This window comes from Schistocerca gregaria, chromosome 6 (assembly GCF_023897955.1).
Source record: "Schistocerca gregaria isolate iqSchGreg1 chromosome 6, iqSchGreg1.2, whole genome shotgun sequence".
Taxonomy (NCBI): Eukaryota; Metazoa; Arthropoda; class Insecta; order Orthoptera; family Acrididae; genus Schistocerca; species Schistocerca gregaria.
The window spans coordinates 139670256-139692730 of NC_064925.1; the positions used below are offsets into that span (position 1 = coordinate 139670256).

Here is a 22475-nt window from a genome sequence, read left to right on the forward strand (position 1 = left end):
GTAAAATGAAGGTAGATTTCTTGGGCAAATTAAGCGAGAATTTGTGGCCTTGGCAAGGTGTGGATCAAGGTCCATGAAGCGGTAAAATTGACGCCTGCTGTCTGAAGTTGGAATTTTTGTTAAATGTGCCCGGGTGAACCTAATTTGATCAACGAAATTGGAGTGCAGCCGTGGATTTTTTTCCACCAGGAATACCATTCATTTGTCGTATTAACGACTGGGTTAACAGCGAGGTAGCTTGCCTGCTAGACCTGTTTTGGTCGTGTGTGGCCGAGGCGGGAGAACAGCTGTGGTCCCTTAGACCAGTGGCGGTCGGCAGCCAGCTATGCAGCTGACTCATCTTTGCGACCGCCTGCTCGTACGTAGGACCGGTTTCCAGTTTTGATCACAGCTGATTTCGTGTTGTCTGACGCACGCCCACTGCCACTAGCCTTCGACGACCTGATTACTGTTCAAGCGAAGATCAGTTTTCTGTATGGCAGTCCACAGACATCTAACCAAATATTAGTTGATTACTTTAACGTCTCCCTGAAAAACCGAGTCATTTGCTTTTATAGTAGGCGGCAATTTGGGCAAATATATAGGCACAGAATGAATTACCACCCCATTCCACGTGCACTAATCAGTTTGTACATGTGACGGCTGTCTCAGACATTTGTACATGACAAACGTTTACTGTTTCGTACTGAAGTAGGTTTATAACGAAAGTTTATAAAGTTAGCGGGTACCCATGTAAAGAGAGTAAAATCCCTTATTCGAGCGTGCAACAGCTAAATTTAGGGGGTACTGGAGCCGTTTTAGGACGAGTTTGGTCTCATTGGCGAACGGCCTTGCCGCAGTGGTAACAGGCTCGCACTTGCATAGATGACCGTCCGATCTGCAGAGTGCTGTTGGCTAGTGGGAAGCACTCAGTCCTTGTGAGGCAACTGAAGAGCTACTTTGTAGAGAAGTAGCGGCTCCGGTTTCGTAGACTGACATGCATGAGGGTGACACGGCGGCCGGTCGGTCCCGTTGGGTCTTTGTGGCCTGTTCTGAGTGTCTTGTTGGGTTCTTTCACACCTGTTTTTTCGTGTAACAAAATATTTCAGCTAATTTACCAGCAGTTGACGTTAAGACCAGTCCCTATCCAGACAAAATTTGGCATTCACTGAATAACTTTCGGTTTCCTAACTTCATATCCGTAGTATCTTCCGTGCAACATCCACAGTAGTACCGCTTTCAGAATAAAAACGTTAAATTTTACTAATACCCCTCTACCAGTAACGATATATTCGTATTTTTCCTTATTAACCACTTCCGAACTGAAGTTCTCTCTTGAAATTTTCTATTACACATCTAACTGTCGTAAGCAATAGTTTGTCGCAAAGTTTTTAAAATCCAAGCCAATATATGACACTGTGTGGAACCAGTCAATCTTTCCCTATGAAAGGCGTTATACCCATAAGCTTCCGGCATAATACGTTTTTCTAGTACTTTACAAATAAACTTCCGTTACTATGATTCCAGGAGTCTTGCGATTTATACTTTTAAACATTTTAACGCATTCCTGATGTGTTAAACGTTTCATAACGCTTCAACTGCAGCGAAAATTCTATCGTACCACATCAAGATCTGCGGTTCTGGTCTTCTCCCTTCAGGAGGTATAGGTACGGCATCCCGGTGGGTACCGTCACGAATCAAGCACTGCACATACCACTCCATGAAAATATCTTCAGATAAATAGGGGGTTCACCAGAGCGCTATGTGTCTCACTTCTTCCCAGGAAGCAAGATGGTCCCACACTAGTATGGCCAATTGGGGGGGGGGGGGGGGGGGGGGGAGGGCTTAAACATAAGGACTGAATGATCCTCTGGGAACATTCATGTTTCACAGAAAACAATGTTAGTTTTAATATGTCTTAAAAGTTTGTCAAATATGACTGACAGTTACTAAAATTATTAGTGCTGTGCAATATTGAAAGATGGCATATGTTAGCAGCCTTGCTCAGTTCAGTGTTTAAAAAAAAAAAGCTTTTCTTTCGAACCAAAAGCTGTAAGTTGTATAGTTCCCAGAGAAGGCGGGAAGCGACCGTAATGAAAATATAGTCAGAGGTGTCGGGTTCGATGGGGTTCGCGCTTTACAGGGGTAGGGAGTAGCGTACCTAAATTTTGAGAACGCCCCAAAGCTGCAACTATCAGCGTTATTTACACAAGTTAAGCTTTGACTTATTTCACACATTTATGGCTACAAATTTAAGTGGTTAGCGGGAAAAGTTAGTTAAAAGAGCGTGAACATCCAAAATACAACTAAGATTACAATGTTTGAATTCCGATTTCGTAGATTTTACATGAAGTGTTTTGTAGCCAGTTGTTCAGGAGTACGTAGGAAATCAAAGTTCGTTGGCAGTACCTGTAGGTTGTCTAGTTTCCGTTGACACTCGCGTTGTTTGCAGACAGTGAACCGTCTTAACAGCTGGTGCCATTATTTCCAACTATATGAACGATGTTAAGAGGCATTACCTTTCGACTTTATTTCCTAATTACACAAACATATCTGTTAAGAGTTCTCCGCATTTACGCTTTTTTTTTTACATAGGTTCGTGTACCATGTAAGAGTAATAGCGACAATACTTAGCCTCGCTTTATGGGTACTCAAGTTTTCACAATAAGTAAAACCAGAACTGCGCGCAGATGTCAGCAAACCGCTACACGGGGATCTTGTTAAAGCGTCAGACGCATTGCCATGACCAACCCCATCTGCATCGTAAGAATCCGACCTTTCGCGCATTTAATCTGAATATTACTATATTATATTTAGACATCGGTTAAAGTCTAATTAGAAGACTGAGAACAGAAGGAACCCCGCTCAGTAGCAAGGTTTTAATGTAATTCGAATATGCGGTGGCGGAAGAAACAACCGGTATAAACTTCATTAACTTCTGGGTTACATGCAACGTGAATTAGGTGTTGATAAATTTAGTTCAAACGCGCATATGACAAAAAAAAAATAAGTGAATGGCAAAACCGGAGATCCACTGGGACGTAGCGATGTTTAATATGAATTTTTACTATTTCAGTGATATAGTCAAGCTGTGACCAGTTCCAATGCGTTCTGTACCACCAGAAACAAGATACTTAGCTACGAATATCACGTTATGTGAACTGCAGTATCTTAAGCACCAGGTTGCCGCAATGCAGACGGAAATTTTTCTGCTGCTGGTCATCAAGCCCTACCGGGTTTCTCTTATGGGTTATCAGACGCATTTTCTGATATGTCCACAGGTATCTGCAGTTTCGTCTTCGCTATGTCTAGGTGTAGTCACCCTAAGTAAGTCCCGCTCATCAGATCTTTTATACGACGGCTAGAGTCAACGGAAAGAGTGTTTCCCCATTATAAACAATTATTTTTCCAAGTGGAATTTTACTTGCCGATTGAGCAGAGCAGCCCCAGATTAGTCCAGGAAGTTATTCGTTTTGTCGATATGTATGAACATAAACAGAAAACTACGAAGAATAGTCAACACTTCAGCAGTGACGGAGCAGCGATTGGGCATGGCAGTAAAAGTCAGCGGGGGCCAACGCGGTGCCTTCGCTACTAGCTGTTTGTTCTTTGTGTTTCACTGTCTTTTTAACATCGATTTGTAATATCGCCCTGTACTAATCTTTGACCACTGTCAAATGGGCATGTAGAATTCTACATTAAGAACCAGTTTGGTCGTAACGGGAAACGAACCGACGCTTTCCATGCACGCACGGCGTCGCATTAAAGAAGATCAACAGTATATACCAAGATATTATTTGTTCTTTCGGACATGTCTGAAAGGACACTATCTGTGACCATACAGCTCGTTAGAATGAAGTTACAATGAAATGAACACCCTTAGCTGCTCACAGGCGTCGACATACGTCAACGTAGACAGATGAAAATGTGAGCCCCGACCGGGTTCGAGTCCCGGTCGGGGCACATTTTCATCTGTTCTCGTTGACGTATGTCAACGTCTATAAGCAGCTAAGGGTGTCCATTTCAGGACACCCGAGACTATGCAGTAACCAATAATTTGAAAGCATCTATAACAAAAGAAGGGTATATAAAATTCAGTTTCCACATACTAGCGCAGCATGTGTGTTTAAAACTCAACCAATCCTACTTCAGTTATTGTCTTCAGTCCTGAGACTGGTTTGATTCAGCTCTACATGCTACTCTATCCTGCGCGAGCATCTCCCAGTACTTACTGCAGCGTACATCCTTCTGAATCTGCTTAGTGTATTCATCTCTTGGTCTCCCTCTACGATTTTTACCCTCCACACTGTCCTCCAGTGCTAAATTTATGATCCCCTGATGCCTCAGAATATGTCCTACCAACCGAGCCCTTGTTCTCGTCAATTTGTGCCACAAACTTCTCTTCTCCCCTATCCTCTTCAACACCTTATTAGTTATGTGACCTACCCATCTAATCCTCAGCATTCTTCTGGAGCACCACATTTCGAAAACTTCTATTCTCTTTTTTGTCTAAATTATTTATCGTCCACGTTTCACTTCCATACATGGCTCCACTCCATATAAATACTTTCAGAAACGACTTCCTGACACTTAAATCTATACTCGGTCTTAACAAATTTCCTCTTCAGAAACGCTTTCCTTGCCATTGCCAGTCTACATTTTATATGCTCTACTTCGACCATAAGTTATTTTGCTCCCCAAATAGCAGAACTCCTTTAGTCCTTTAAGTATCTCATTTCCTAATCTAATTCCCTCAACATAACCCGATTTCATTTGACTACATTCCATTATCGTCGTTTTGCTTTTGTTGATAGGTAAATAAAAATTGAAACCCACATAAGGTGGATAAAAATGAGGCAGAATGTCAAGAAGTTTCACTATTAAACACACGAGAAAGATGTTCATAAAAAAGGGGTAACGCTCGAGTGCGAGTATCCAACGAGGATTCTGCTATCTAGGAGGCGTGGGGACTAGAAACAAAGCAGGGGTCCTATTTTGAGACGGCCTCACCGGACAGTAGCTATACACACCTGGTACCTAGGCCGGCCCACGATGGACGGAAAGACGGCCCGGGGGGCGTCGTCGCCGGCGAAGCCCGCCTTGCACATGCCGGAGCCGTTGTCCACGACGAGCGCGCTGACGTCTTCGTCGGCCATGTCTGCAGAGTGTTAAGTGTTGCTGCGGTGCTGGATGGAAGCGCAGTGCGGCTGGAGCACCGGAGGCGCGCCTTATATAGCGGCGCTCGCCACGCCTGGCGGCCGCACCGCCATATACGCACACGGAGCAGCGCAGCGCCGCTCTGCGGACAAGGCCCTCTACGTCTCACTGGCGCCAGTTCGGCTCGTGCTGCCACTCCGACCGGGGCAGCTGTGGAGATGAACGACTCACACTTCGTTTACACGTGGATCCAAATTCCGCTTTTCCGTAAACCGATCCCCAATACCGCTTCTCATCTACATCCACAATCCGCAAACCTCTGTGAACTTTCGCAGAGGACACGTGATATGAAGCCAACGACCCCTCTTCAAAAAATTTACTGTGCTGTACAGGGGGTGGGCCAAAATTTGGAAACACCAAAAACACAACACGTTACCATGCCTAATACTGTATGTTTTGTTGTTGTTGTCATCAGTCCTGAGGCTGGTTTCATGCAGCTCTCCATGCTACTCTATCCTGTGCAAGCTTCTTCATCTCCCAGTAATTATTGCAACCTACATCCTTCTGAATCTGCTTAGTGTATTCATCTCTTAGACTCCCTCTACTATTTTTACCCTCCACGCTGTCCTCCAATACTAAATTGGTGATATCTCAATGTTTCAGAACATGTCCTACCAACCGATCCCTTCTTCTAGTCAAGTTGTGGCACAAGCTCCTCTTCTCCCCAACTCTATTCAATACCTCCTCATTAGTTATGTGATCTACCCATCTAATCTTCAGCATTCTTCTGTAGCGCCACATTTCGGAAAGCTTCTATTCTCTTCTTGTCTAAACTATTTATCGTCCACGTTTCACTTCCATACATGGCTTCACTCCATACAAATACTTTCAGAAACAACTTCCTGACACTTAAATCTATACTCGATGTTAACAAATTTCTCTTCTTCAGAAACGCTTTCCTTGCCATTGCCAGTCTACATTTTATACCCTCTCTACTTCGACCATCATCAGTTATTTTGCTCCCCAAATAGCAAAACTCCTTTACTACTTTAACTATCTCATTTCCCAATCTAATTCCCTCAGCATCACCCGACTTAATTCGACTACATTCCATTATCTTCGTTTTGCTTTTGTTGATGTTCATCTTATACCCTCCTTTCAAGACACTGTCCATTCCGTTCAACTGCTCAACCCAGGTCCGGCGAACCTCAAAGTTTTTATTTCTTCTCCATGGATATTAATACCTACTCCGAACTTTTATTTTGTATCCTTTATTGCTTCCTCAATATACAGATTGAATAACATTTGGGATAGGCTACAACCCTGTCTCACACCCTTCCCAACCACTGCTTCCCTTTCATACCCCTCGACTCTTATAACTGCCATCTGGTTTTTGCTGCCATAGCTTTTCGCCCCCTGTATATTACCCCTGCCACCTTCAGAATTTGAAAGAGAGCATTCCAGTCAACATTGTCAAAACTTTCTCTAAGTCTACAAATGCTAGAATCGTAGGTTTACCATTCATTCATCTTTCTTCTAAGATAAGGCGTAAGGTCAGTATTGCCTCACGTGTTCCAACATTTCTACGGAATCCAAATTGATCTTCCCCGAGGTCGGTTTCTATCAGTTTTTCCATCCGTCTGTAAAGAATTCGCGTTAGTATTTTGCAGCTGTGACTTATTAAACTGATAGTTCGGTAATTTTCACATCTTTCAACACCTGCTTTCTTTGGGATTGGAATTATTATATTCTTTCTTGAAGTCTGAGGGTATTTCGCCTGTCTCATACATCTTGCTGACCAGATGGTATAGTTTTGTCAGGACTGTCTCTTCCAAGGCTGTCAGTAGTTCTAATGGAATGTTGTCTACTCCGGAGGCCTTGTTTTGACTCAGGTCTTTCAGTGCTTTGTCAAGCTCTTCACGCAGCATCATATCTCCCATTTCATCTTCATCTTCATCTACATCCTCTTCCATTTCCATAATATTGTCCTCAAGTACATCGCCCTTGTATAGTCCCTCTATATACTACTTCTACCTTTCTGCTTTCCCTTCTTTACTTAGAACTGGGTTTCCATCAAAGCTCTTGATATTCATGCAAATGGTTCTCCTTTCTCCAAAGGTCTCTTTAATTTTCCTGTAAATACTGTGTAGGATCTGTATTTATCTAATCCGAGACAGCTGGAAGATATTTTGGACCATTGGTATCCAAATCATCTTCCAGCCGTCTCGGAATAGATTAGTACAGGTCCTATGCGGTTTCAAGAGTATCTTATACCATTCTGCTTGCGTAATAGTGACAAGTTAAGGTAATGATGGTGGAGGTGTACAGATATCATGCACCCTTCTCTCCAAAGTAGACCACAAAGTCTCAATAATATTGAGATCTCGTGACTGAGGCGTCCAGGAGAGAAGCTGAAATTCATCCCATACTTGGACCACACGGGCTGTGTGAACAAGTGCCACGTCGTCTTCGAACAAAGCAGCACCATTGTGGAACAAACATTGTACCATGGAATGGACCTAATCGGCCAAAACATCTACATCTACATCCATACTCCGCATGCCACCTGACGGTGTGTGGCAGAGGGTACCTTGAGCCAAGCTGCTGCTATAGCCATTCATAATACTGAAAGCATTTCCAATGCAGGATTTTGTGCCTGAATTGACCTCTCAATAATGTCCCATAAACGTTCGATGGGATACACTTCAGGCAATCAGGGTAGCAAAATTATTCACTTGAATTGCCCAGAATGTTCTTCAGATGAATTGGGAACAGTTGTGGCCCAGTGACATGCTGCTCTATCGTCCTTAAAAATTCTATCATTTTTTGGGAATATGAAGTCCATGAATGGCCACAAAGAGCCTCCAAATGGCCAAACATAAGCATTTACAGTCAATGATTAGTTAAGTTGGATGAGAGAACCTAGGCCATTCCATGTAAACACAGCCCACACCGTCATGGAGTCATCACCAGCTTACATAGTGACTTGTTGACATCTAGGGTCTATGGCTTCAAGGGGTCTGCACTATGCTGTAACCCTACCATCAAATCTTACCAATTGAAATCAGGACTCAACCGACCAGGCCACCATTTCCAGTTGTCTGAAGTCCAACATTTATGGTGATAAGCCCAGAAGGGGCACTGCAGGCGATGTTGTGCTGTTATCAGTTGTTTGCTGACATAGACCATTAATGCCAAATTTCGCCACACTAACATACTGGAGGCATAAGTTTTACATCCCACATTGATTCCTGTGGTTATTTTATGCAGTGTTGATTGTTAGCACTGACAACTCTATGCAAAAGCCACTGCTGTTGGTCATTAAGTGAAGATGAAAGTCGGCCACTATGTTGTCTTTGGTGAGAGGTAATGCCAGACATTTAGTATTCTCAGCACACTCTTGACACTGTGGATCTCAGAATATTGAATTCCCTAACGATTTCTGAAATGGAATGTCCCATGCATCTTTCTCCACCTCCCATGGTGTGTTTGAAGTCTGTTAATTCCTGCTGTGCACCCATAATCTCATTGGAAATCTTTTCATCTGAGTGCATCTACATCTACATCTACATCCATACTCCGCAAGCCACCTGACGGTGTGTGGCGGAGGGTACCCTGAGTACCTCTATCGGTTCTCCTTTCTATTCCAGTCTCGTACTGTTCGTGGAAAGAAAGATTAACGTTATGCCTTTGTGTGGGCTCTAATCTCTCTGATTTTATCCTCATGGTCCCTTCGCGAGATATACGTAGGAGGGAGCAATATACTGCTTGAGCCCTCGGTGAAGGTATGTTCTCGAAACTTCAACAAAAGCCCGTACTAAGCTGGTGAGCGTCTCTCCTGCAGAGTCTTCCACTTGAGTTTATCTATCATCTCCGTAACGCTTTCGCGATTACTAAATGATCCTGTAACGAAGCGCGCTGCTCTCCGTAGGATCTTCTCTATCTCTTCTATCAACTCTATCTGGTACGGATCCCACACTGTTGAGCAGTATTCAAGCAGTGGGCGATCAAGCGTACTGTGACATACTTCCTTTGTTTTCGGATTGCATTTCATTAGGATTCTTCCAATGAATCTCAGTCTGGGATCTGCTTTACCGACGATGAACTTTATATGGTCATTCCATTTTAGATCACTCCTAATGCGTACTCCCAGATAATTTATGGAATTAACTGCTTCCAGTTGTTGACCTGCTATATTTCAGCTAAATGATAAAGGATCTTTCTTTCTATGTATTCGCAGCACATTACACTTGTCTACTTTGAGATACATTAGCCATTCTCTGCACCATGCGTCAATTCGTTGCAGATCCTCGTGCATTTAAGTACAATTGTCCATTGTTACAACCTCTCGATATACCACAGCATCATCCGCAAAAAGGCTCAGTGAACTTCCTATGTTATCCACAAGGTCATTTATGTATATTGTGAATAGCAACGGTCGTACGACACTCCCCTGCGGCACATCTGAAATCAGTCTTACTTCGGAAGACTTCTCTCCATTGAGAATAACATGCTGCGTTCTGTTATCTAGCAACTCTTCAATTCAATCACACAATTGGTCTGATAGTCCATATGCTCTTACTTTGTTCGATAATGCTATCTTGTAGAGTAACCATGGGGCTCATGGAATAAAATGCTGTGGCTACCCATATCATCACTGAACCCCCGCCATTTGTCAGTCTTGGATCGTAAATTCAGCCAGAAGATGGAAACAATGTGAAACAAGACTCATACGACAACATGACTTTCATTTTCACATAGTCAGGGTTTTATGGGTTCGTCACCACGCTCTCCTCTTATGGGCATTTCCATAGTTTTGAAATTCCAGCTAGCCCTGCAATTCTGTGCTTATGGAACTCCTTTCGTATTTTTTTCGAACTGACAGGGTTTGGGAGTGCCACATTTCGTTGTGCAACGACTTTTACAAAAAGAAAAAAAAAGGTTCAAATGACTCTGAGCACTATGGGACTTAACATCGCAGGTCATCAGTCCCCTAGAACTTAGAACTACTTAAACCTAACTAAACTAAGGACATCACACACATCTATGCCCGAGGCAGGATTCGGACTTGCGACCATAGCGGTTGCGCGGTTCCAGACTGTAGCGCCTAGAACCGCTCCGCCACACCCGTTGGCGACTTTTACAAGTATAGTTTTCGTACTCTTATTTTTCTTCACTAGCTGCTGTAATCACCGTCTGTCACGATCACTCAACATACACTTTCGTCCGTCTGACTTAGCTGATGATGTTTTCGCACTTTCCCTGTATACGGTATAAATATCCACGAGGTGCCTCTTGAAACACATTGGCTCCCATGGTTACGGAAGCACCTACCATAAGAGCATCAACAACTTGCCCACGTTCGAGTTCACTTATTTCCTACCTAACGCACTCGCAATTACACAGAACATTGTTCGACCACGACTGACATTTGAAAAGTATTGAACACATTGCTAGGTTGGGCTTCGTTGTCAATTAAGACAGCGCAATCTGCATGCTTGGCTAGGATCTGCATTTATATTCTAACAAACATTTCTTGTGGTGTTTTAATATTTTTGTCCAGCTCCTATATATGAGGACAATATAATGACATCCGTATGCCCGACTGAAATGAGAGCTTCTACTGTCGTAGAATTCGATAGTCATTCGCTGTACAGATAAAAACTGTACTATGATGGTTCCAGAAAGTGTGCCTCTGCATGAGCTACCTTTGTTAATGACCATGACCAAACAGTATGTGTATACTTAATGGTGCGCTCCATATGGTTCCCAATTTGTGCAGCGACCGTAAACCATAAAATTAACAAATAAGCAGCAACCAGTCGCAAGATCATGTTTTCTTTCTTTACTTTTGCAAATCAATTTCAACTGATTAACAGCCAGCATCGGTGCTTTCAACGTGTAGGTTCCCTGAGTAATAACGCTGTCTTAAACAGACGCGAAACATAAAGTGATCACTTCAACTGATTAACAGCCATCATCGGTGCTTTTAGCGTGTATGTTCCCTGAGTAATAACACTGTCTTAAACAGACGCGAAACATAAAGTGATCACTTTATGTTACGCGTCTGTTTATGATAGTGTTATTACTCAGGGAACATACACGCTGAAAGCACCGATGATGGCTGTTAATCAGTTGAAATCGATTTGCAAAAGGAAATAAAGAAAACATGATCTTGGTTGCTGCTTATTTGCTAATTTTCATAGTATGTGGATAATCCTTCCTGGTGGCAATAGAAGTTTCGATATTAACCGTGGAGTTGTGTGCTATTCATCAAGGTATTCTGTATGTAGTCGACTTTTAAATCGATAAAGTTGTAATAGGTGCTGGTTCGATGAGAACCCTACAATCTCTTAAGGGAAGACGGAAGGCAAGTGGGTTTCAAAAATTCGATTTTTAGATTTTAGCATATTTGAAATGCCTGGTCTTTCCTGTATGAAACAGTTCTCGTTTTATATAAAAACGACAATTTTTTCGTGAGATATGATGGTTTTCCTGACGCTCTGTGCAATCTGGGGACGGTGACAACAAGGCTTATGACCGGGTATGTGCAGAACAACCCTATGGTCCTAATGTCACAATTTCTAAATTATAGTGCATTGGGCATGTCCAGAAGAGAATGGGATCCACCTTGAGAAGATCATTGAAAGAAAAGTCTAAAATAGTATTGCAAGTTGGTAAGAAGATAGGTGGTAAAAGTCACCTGACAAATGTTGAAATAGATAGCTTACAGAATTATTATGGCTTGGCCATAACAAGAAATGTAGAGAATTTAGAAAACATGAACAAAGCTGTATGGGCTATCTTTTTCCATTAGCTTTCCACAAATGAAAACCCAGTGCACGGTCTTTGCTCCTGTACTTGGTGCAAGTACAGAAGTGCCAGATAAGACTACAAACATTCTTTACCTGCATCAGTAATGAATGAAATTAAATCCATATTTAGAGACCTTTGTAAAGATATCTTGTTGAAGAAATGTCTTCATGGGAAAACCCAAAATTTAAATGAACGTGAGAATTCTGTCATTTGGAACTGCTTACCGAAAACTGTATTTGTTCAGCTTACAACCCTCAAATTTGATTCTTATGATGCTATTTTATGCTTCAGTGATGGTGTAATTAGAAAACTGGATTTTTTGGAATTATTGGGCATAAAATCTAGTGGAAGTACTGAAAAATCCTTGGTGCAAATAAATAAAGAGAGAATCCGCAAAGCAGACATTGCTAATTTAAAATGTGCAAAAGAAGCCAGACAGAAAAGAAGAGGGACCAAGAGAAGAAAAGAAGATCAGTATGATTCAGATGATGCTCAGTATGGTGCATTAAAAGTATTGTTGTCTTGTTGTTGTGTGGTCTTCAGTCCTGAGACTAGTTTGATGCAGCTCTCCATGCTACTCTATCCTGTGCGAGCTTCTTCATCTCCCAGTACCTACTGCAACCTACATCCTTCTGAATCTGCTTAGTGTATTCAGCTATTGGTCTCCTTCTACGATTTTTACCCTCCACGCTGCCCTCCAATACTAAATTGGTGATCCCTTGATGCCTCAGAACATGTCCTACCAACCGATCCATTCTTCTAGTCAAACTGTGCCAGAAACTCCTCTTCTCTCCAATTCTATTCAATACCTCCTCATTAGTTATATGATCTGTAAGTAATTCTCATCATAACTGTAGTAGAATTTCAATATTAAACTACATAGGGCTTTTTCTCAAAACTACATTTTTTTTACTTTCAGGTACCATTATTAGATACACTAATGGGGTTAGAAACATGGAATTTGGTCAATTTTTTGCTGCAGATGGTAATAAATTATTACAAATAAATTGAGAACCACCAAACAACCAGAAACTGTTTTATAATAATTAATGTACAAAAAAGTTAAATTTTACAAGTTAAAGAATAACTTTTTTCATCAAAACCATAAGAGGTATTATTTTCATTTTACTTGAGGCATATATGTTATACATAAGCAGAAAAAATTTCATTGTTTTTTCTCTTATAGTTCTTTTGAAAAGTGTACCTATTCAAAGGGTAAAATTGCATTGGCAGAATAGGGATAAAAATTGCCTTCTGTCTCCCCTTAACTATGGCAGCCGAAGAAAAAAACTGTAAATCCCTTGGCACACGGTATGCTTAGAAGTCTCAATCGAGCAAAGGAGCTGTGTCAGTTGAGTCATGTACAATGGATACGGTAACACGTTGGAATTAGGAGCAACGAACGTACAGTCTAACTCGCGCAAATGGTGCAGTACGTACTTCTCATCGTTATACCTCTACCTCACTATGATATTCGTAGTAGAATCGTCAACCAAACGAAAACGGAATGGATGACGTTAGTCGACATGGACCGTAACATATAACGCGCATAGTATTTGGAAATTCAGCAACAGATTCCACGCCAACCTACGTTTTTCAACTCGTCCCTCACGAGAAGAGAAATTTTTACTATTAACAGAACAAGAGCAGGTCACATGAAAACTAATAAAATGCTACATTTGTTAAAACTTGTTCCCTCTCCAAACAATGATTCTTGCCACAGTGACAAGTTTATTGTACATATATTAATAGAATGTGGTAAATACCATCACCCAAGAGCAATTACCGAGCGAGGTGGCGCAGTGGTTAGCACACTGGACTCCCATTTGGGAGGACGACGGTTCAATCCCGTCTCCAGCCATCCTGATTTAGGTTTTCCGTGATTTCCCTAAATCGTTTCAGGCAAATGCCGGGATGGTTCCTTTGAAAGGGCACGGCCGATTTCCTTTCCAATCCTTACCTAACCCGAGCTTGTGCTCCGTCTCTAATGACCTCGTTGTCGACGGGACGTTAAACACTAACCACCACCACCACCAAGAGCAATTACACTGTACCTGTGTATTAAAAATCAAGGACTATTTTTCTCTAAGAGTAGCTCTTAATTACATGAATACGCCCGTTACAAAATGTATTTCCTAACTCAGAGGAAAACTTCAGAAAGCTAATATCGCTGGTAAAGCATTTATTTCGATGACCGTTACCATCTTCGGACCTTATGCTCCACAAATTCGCGTCTGTATAGCGTAAGATCCGAAGATGGTAACGTAGTCTTACCGAAACCGGTAATCGAAATAAAACGATCTTGGCTTTTTGTAGTTTTTCTCTTGAATTTATAACATTGCAGATCACTCCCACTCTGGCAATGTCAGGAACACCTCAATGTATTCGCCATTTCATCCGTCTATGAAAAGCCGAGCTTTAAAATTTGAGGAAATTTTCTTATGTCTCATTATGTATATATGTATTTGGATTTTATGTTAAAATTTTGTGGCTTTTATTGTCATGGCCCAGTCATAATAATGTACTTCGTTTATTAATCATCTCCTTCAATTATTTTGTAACGATATTGGACCGATGTCCTGTTTGTATAATCGTATCTGCTGATTAAAAAAATAAAAAATACTGCGAAGAGCGTGGTAGAGGGTACTTCTCACAGTGCAATTTAATGGCTTTTCTTTCATTCGCGTATGGAGCGGGGGAAAAACAACTGCTTAAACGCCTCTGTGCACACTACAGTTAGTCTAAACGCGTCTTTGCATCCCTACGGGAAAATAAGTAGAGAGTTGTAGTATATTCCTAGATATTTACTGAAAATAGCTTCCTGAAACATTTTAAGAAGACTTTCGCGGGATAGTTTGCCTCTGTCTTCCAGCATCTGTCAGTTCATACCTGTCAATATCTTCATGACCCTCTCCCGTGGACAAACAACCTGCTACTATTCATATTGCTCTTCTTCGTGTACTTTCAGCATCCCCTATTAGTTCTGTTTGGCACGTGTCCCATACACTTTTCTATGGTGGATCATACGAATGTTCTATAAGCACTACCCTTTGTAGACTGACTACATTTTCGTAGTATCCTGTCAATGAATCGAAGCTTTACCTACGCCTGAGACTATTGGATCATTCAGTTTCATATCATTACAAATTATTACACCCACACGTGTGTACGAGTTGTCTGATTGCAGTTGTGACTTATTGATATTGTAGTCACAGGATACTATGTTTTTTCGTTTCGTGAAGTGTACGAGTTTACATTAATGAATAGTTAAGGCAAGTTGCCAATCTTAGAAACACTTTGAAATCTAATCAAGATTTGACTGTATATTTGTGCAGCGTTTTTCATATAGTACTTCATTATAGATAACTCCATGGCCTACGAAAAGTCTGAGGTTGCTGTTAATACTACCGCTGGGACATTAATATACAACGTGAGCGCCAAGGACCCTTACACGCTTTCATTGGTCACACCTGAAGTTACTTCTACATCTAGCGATGAATCTCCATTCAAGACAACATGTTGCTCCTCCCCCAGTCAATCATACTTTGGATAAAAAGCGCAGGTGTTGCACTGAGTGAAATGCTGTGGAGAAGTCAATAAATACTGCATCTTCCTGACTTCTTTGATCCTTGACTTTAAGGAAGTCATGTGAGAAAAGCGCGGATTGGGCTTCGCATCATCAACATTTCGGAATCTGTGCTGGTTGTTATGGAGGAGATCAGTCTGTTTGAGATACCTCATTACGTTTGACAACAGAATGGCTTCAAGGGTTCAACAACAGATGGGTGTCAACGACACTGGACTTTAATTTTGTGGCTGGCTCCTCCTTTCCTTCGCAGACGTGTGTGACCTTTGCTTTAACCCAACTACTGGGCATAGTTTTCTGTTCCAGTGATCTACGGTATGTTATCGTCAAAACAAGGGCTGGTTGGTCGTTGCGACGTATACAAGCATTTTGGAAAGACAAAAACCGAATGTTGGAAACTGATTTTCGTTGACAAGTTTATGTGTTAAGACGGGAATCTTCTTTGCTAGTCCGGTCAGCTACCGGTTTTCCGATTGTCTTACAAGAATGGGCTCTTAAATCATCGGTTCCAGTTTCTCAAGTAGTTTGCTCTACGGCTATTTCTCTTCAGTTCAGTATAGGAGATAAACAACTTCCTGGTCAGTCCAATATTTCTTATTCTCTTTCGCTGCACCAAAAATTCCCTCCGTCTGGATTAGTCGTCGTTTTTAAAACCAAAAAGAAACCTGACAATCGAAGCACATTTTAAAAACAGCAGATGGTTCACGTGGGAGCGAATATCTATCGCGAAAGAGGAATTCTGGCAGCTGCAATCGCATTTGTAACATAGGTATTGGGGTGTGTATACAGCTAACCACAAGTGGTACTGAGAAATCGATTCACTAAAACCGAATTTGAGAGATCATATAATCGAAATGTTAATAAATACTCCAGTATCGGTTTTGCAAATGCGGGTGTAAGTGCTGGAATCCTTCTTCCATGGCCGATGCTCACTCTCATGTAAACGGTCTACCGCTTTTAAAAAGTTCTCAGTTCTTTCTTTCCGTCTTACTATTAAAATTTTTGGTTAACTTTCACAAAGCGATTTCACGTGGAGTGACGAAAAGAGGGAGTATTCAACTCAGCCTTTATTTTATTGAACAAAAGTGCTATTGATACTTATTAGATGGAAACTGATACATAAACGATGATATTATACTGCATAGGCAAAACAGAACTGATTGGCAATAACCCTACATTCAGAAAAGCTGCATAATTTGTAAACTGCCTCCCTTAGAGTGAAAAAGGTCCTTGTTCCCAATCAGTGGCTAGTGACAAAACACTTGCTAATTCTCTGCGCAGGAATACAAATGTTTGTTCACTCATTCTGGGGTTTACTAGACGTTTCAAATCTGTAAACGTTAGAGTTCAATTATCTTCCACCAGTGATCACATTGCATTTTCCTCCACAATGAACATCAATTAAGTGGGCTACTAAAACAGTTCCTAAGGTATTAATTGACGTGGATAATATGTTTAAATATCTATTCTTGAACAATCTCTTTTTCGTTATGATTTCACCGATACCAACACAAAAATACGTAACGATAAGTACTGATATACCCACTTCACTGTGCTGACGAAATCAGACACTATTCGTGTATAACAACAGACGCTTGGAAGACCGATTTTTGGTTGTTGTTGTGGTGCTCTTCAGTCCTGAGACTGGTTTGATGCAGCTCTCCATGCTACTCTATCCTGTGCAAGCTTCTTCATCTCCAGTACTTGCTGCAACCTACATCCTTCTGAATCTGCTTAGTGTATTCATCTCTTGATCTCCCTCTACGATTTTTACCCTCCACGCTGCCCTCCAATGCTAAATTTGTGATCCCTTGATGCCTCAAAACATGTCCTACCAACAGGTCCCTTCTTTTTGTCAAGTTGTGTCACAAACTCCTCTTCTCCCCAATTCTATTCAATACCTCCTCATTAGTTATGTGATCTACCCATCCAATCTTCAGCATTCTTCTGTAGCACCACATTTCGAAAGCTTCTATTTTCTTCTTGTCCAAACTAGTTATTGTCCATGTTTCACTTCCATACATGGCTACACTACATACAAATACTTTCAGAAACGACTTCCTGACACTTAAATCTATACTCGATGTTAACAAATTTCTCTTCTTCAGAAACGCTTTCCTTGCCATTGCCAGTCTACATTTTATATCCTCTCTACTTCGACCATCATCAGTTATTTTACTTCCTAAATAGCAAAACTCCTTTACTACTTTAAGTGTCTCATTTCCTAATCTAATTCCCTCAGCATCACCCGATTTAATTTGATTACATTCCATTATCCTCGTTTTGCTTTTGTTGATGTTCATCTTATATCCTCCTTTTAAGACACTGTCCATTCCGTTCAACTGCTCTTCCAAGTCCTTTGCTGTCTCTGACAGAATTACAATGTCATCGGCGAACCTCAAAGTTTTTATTTCTTCTCCATGGATATTAATACCTACTCCAAATTTTTCTTTTGTTTCCTTTACTGCTTGCTCAATATACAGATTGAATAACATCGGGGAGAGGCTACAACCCTGTCTCACTCCCTTCCCAATCACTGCTTCCCTTTCATGTCCCTCGACTCTTATAACTGCCATCTGGTTTCTGTACAAATTGTAAATAGCTTTTCGCCCCCTGTATATTACCCCTGCCACCTTCAGAATTTGAAAGAGAGCATTCCAGTCAACATTGTCAAAACTTTCTCTAAGTCTACAAATGCTAGAAACGTAGGTTTACCATTCATTCATCTTTCTTCTAAGATAAGGCGTAAGGTCAGTATTGCCTCACGTGTTCCAACATTTCTACGGAATCCAAATTGATCTTCCCCGAGGTCGGTTTCTATCAGTTTTTCCATCCATCTGTAAAGAATTCGCGTTAGTATTTTGCAGCTGTGACTTATTAAACTGATAGTTCGGTAATTTTCACATCTTTCAACACCTGCTTTCTTTGGGATTGGAATTATTATATTCTTCTTGAAGTCTGAGGGTATTTCGCCTGTCTCATAAATCTTGCTCACCAGATGGTAGAGTTTTGTCAGGACTGGCTCTCCCGAGGCCGTCAGTAGTTCTAATGGAATGTTGTCTACTTCCGGGGCCTTGTTTCGACTCAGGTCTTTCAGTGCTCTATCAAACTCTTCCCGCAGTATTGTATCTCCCATTTCATCTTCATCTGCATCCTCTTCCATTTCCAGTACATTGCCCTTGTATAAACCTTCTATATACTCCTTCCACCTTTCCGCCTTCCCTTCTTTGCTAAGAACTGGGTTTCCATCTGAGCTCTTGATATTCATACAAGTCGCTCTCTTTTCTCCAAAGGTCTCTTTAATTTTCCTGTAAGCAGTATCTATCTTACCCCTAGTGAGATAGGCCTCTACATCCTTACATTTGTCCTCTAGCCACCCCTGCTTAGCCATTTTGCACTTCCTGTCGATCTCATTTTTTAGCCGTTTGTATTCCTTTTTGCCTGCTTCATTTACTGCATTTTTATATTTTCTCCTTTCATCAATTAAATTCAATATTTCTTCTGTTACCCACGGATTTCTATTAGCCCTCGTCTTTTTACCTACTTTATCTTCTGCTGCCTTCACTACTTCATCCCTCAGAGCTACCCATTCTTCTTCTACAGCATTTCTTTCCTCCATTCCTGTCAATTGTTCCCTTATGCTCTCCCTGAAACCCTCAAGAACCTCTGGTTCTTTCAGTTTATCCAGGTCCTATCTCCTTAAATTAGCACCGTTTTGTAGTTTCTTCAGTTTTAATCTACAGTTCATAACCAATAGATTGTGGTCAGAGTCCACATCTGCCCCTGGAAATGTCTTACAATTTAAAACCTGATTCCTAAATCTCTGTCTTACCATTATAAAATCTATCTGATACCTTTTAGTATCTCCAGGATTCTTCCATGTATACAACCTTCTTTTATGATTCTTAGACCAAGTATTAGCTATGATTAAGTTATGGTCTGTGCAAAATTCTACCAGACGGCTTCCTCTTTCATTTCTTCCCCTCAATCCATATTCACCTACTATGTTTCCTTCTCTCCCTTTTCCTACTGACGAATTCCAGTCACCCATGACTATTAAATTTTCGTCTCCCTTCACTACCTGAATAATTTCTTTTATCTCATCATAGATTTCCTCAATTTCTTCATCATCTGCAGAGCTAGTTGGCATATAAACTTGTACTACTGTAGTAGGTGTGGGTTTCGTGTCTATCTTGGCTACAATAATGCGTTCACTATGCTGTTTGTAGTAGCTTACCCGCACTCCTATTTTTTTATTCATTATTAAACCTACTCCTGCATACCCCTAATTGATTTTGTATTTATAACCCTGTATTCACCTGACCAAAAGTCTTGTTCCTCCTGCCACCGAACTTCGCTAGTTCCCACTATATCTAACTTAAACCTATCTATTTCCCTTTTTAAATTTTCTAACCTACCTGCCCGATTAAAGGATCTGACATTCCTCGCTCCGATCCGTAGAACGCCAGTTTTCTTTCTCTTGATAACGGCGTCCTCTTGGGTAGTCCCCACCCGGAGATCCGAATGGGGGACTATTTTACCTCCGGGATATTTTACCCAAGAGGACGACATCATCATTTAATCATACAGTAAAGCTGGAGTTTCCCCTTGCTTTCAGCCGTTCGCAGTACCAACACAGCAAGGCCGTTTTGGTTAATGTTACAAGGCCAGATCAGTCAATCATCCAGACTGTTGCACCTGCAACTACTGAAAAGGCTGCTGCTCCTCTTCAGGAACCACACGTTTGTCTGGCCTCTCAACAGATACCCCTCCGTTGTGGTTGCTCTTACGGTACGGCCATCTGTATCGCTGAGGCACGCAAGCCTCCCCACCAACGGCAAAGTCCATGGTTCATGGGGGGAGGGATGTATCTAGAAAAATCGATTCAGATCTTACATATAAATTCGACAGCAAAAATCAGTTTCCGAAATCCAGATTTTGCCTTACACACGTTGTGTAAGATGGAAACACGCTTCCATCATTCCAGATATGCGTAGGTGGGCCAAATGAAACGTGTTGTTTTAATTCAGGCGATTATAATTATGGTCTTTCGTTATGATGTGGAACGAGTTGGTTTTTACAATTGTAGTACACGTTCTCAGTGAAAAATACGATCACATTCTGAAGATTTACATGTTTATCTTCAGCTATTTTTCTATATGCCTACTTCTTTGCCTGTCTGTCTGTTCAGTTTAAATTTTGCTATTGATTCTACACCAACTTCCTGATGAGCGAGAGACTTGAAATTTTAAATGTAGCGACTGAATGACAATGCAACATCAACTCTCATTCTTATCGGTGTGTCTGGTATGGTTGGGGTGTTGGTGAAAAATGTCGGTAATGCTTGACATCTAGACTGCTCTGTATGACAGGTATGGTGTGCAGGTAGTATCGGAATGTGTTTGGAATGTAGGTGTGTGGGTAGGTGCGGTTGAGCAGAGAGAGGCGGAGGAAGAAACAAATAGTGGGAGGGCAGATGATGAGGTGGACAGAGAGAGGAGGACAGAGGATATGGACAGATAGATGTCATAGGAGGAGATGGAGGAGGAGAGTGGGAGGAAGGAGATGGGCAGCCCGAGAGGAGGAAGAGGAAATAGATAGAGACAGGGTGCAGGAGAAGGTGGGCAGAGAGTCTGGGTAGTTTGAGATTAGCAGATTGAGTGGGGTGGGGTGAGAGGGGGGGGGGAGGAGGAGATGGAGAGGGTTAGGGTGTGGATAGAAAGAGGTGAATGAGTAGGATTGTGCAATATTCGTGATATACATGCCCAAGGGCGAAGCTGCACATATAAAGTTAGTATTGAAATAAAAATCTTAGAATAAATTATATAAAATTAATTTTGCTCGCTTAAACAAATTGCTATGTTATTAGTAGCTAGGTGAAACATTATTCTGCTTATACTAGAGAATTGTAATTAAACTGACAGTATTCCGAGAGCTGCAGTGCAGGCTGTTCAAAAATGGTTCAAATGGCTCTGAGCACTATGGGACTTACTTCTGAGGTCATCAGTCCCCTAGAACTTAGAACTACTGAAACCTAACTAACCTAAGGAGATCACACACATCCATGCCCGAGGCATGATTCGAACCTGCGACCGTAGCGGTCGCGCGGTTCCAGACTATAGCGCCTAGAACCTCTCGGCCACTCCGGCCGGCGCAGTGCAGTCTGTATACATCGCGGGACGCTGGAGCATTGTAGGTATGTTCATTAAACATTGTGCTCGTGGAGTATAGTAAAGAAAGGAATAGTTCCACTTTCCGCCACCAGGTGAAACTATGGTACTGTCAGAATGTGGTATGGTTGTAGCAAAAGGGGTGGAACGATCAAACACATGATAATGGTGGTTCTGGGACGTTTATTAGGATATGGTCACACGTCACAACAAGTGTTCAAGATGGTCGCTCGCTCAGCAAGACGCTGCGTCCGTAACACGGCATGGTCAACAGTTGCTCTCAACATATCCGGTGCAATCAGAGCGATACATCGTCGTATACTATCCTCCAGATCAGGAAGAGTCTTTATACACCCCTGATAAACGTGATCTTTCAGATATCCCTACAACCGGAATTCATATGGATTTAGGTCAGGGAACTGGGAAGACCACACACTAGATGTCTGGACAGAGTTCCGTTCCTGCAAAGCTGGAATCACGTGTTGCACAAGGAGGTCCTTATATCATGCAGCTGTCATTGTACACCTGAAAGGCCCGGGAGGTGTCATCTCCTCGAAGAAAAACCGACCGACAACAATGGAGGTTTTGAAACCAAGCCACACAATTTGAGTTGCAGTGGATGATCCTGCACATGTAGCGGAGCAGAAGATTGTATGTGACAGTACTGTGCATTTCACGGCATCGTGTAGAGTAAAACGTGCCCGTTCCGGACAAAGAATATTCCCCGGCCGCATATCATCCATTTCCATGCGTGCCGAAAAACGAAG

At 41.7% G+C, this 22475-nt stretch overlaps 1 protein-coding gene across 1 annotated transcript in view; it reads right to left on the reverse strand.

The window, feature by feature from the left end:
* The window catches only part of LOC126278181 (actin, cytoplasmic type 5-like), a 209037-nt gene that overhangs the window by 17286 nt on the left and 169276 nt on the right, over positions 1 to 22475 (reverse strand). Inside the window, exon 2 of the mRNA XM_049978090.1 lies at positions 5010 to 5278. Within this exon, the coding sequence (XP_049834047.1) occupies positions 5010 to 5135 (126 nt within the window). The 5' untranslated portion in view covers positions 5136 to 5278. The remainder of the gene's footprint in view (positions 1 to 5009; positions 5279 to 22475) is intronic.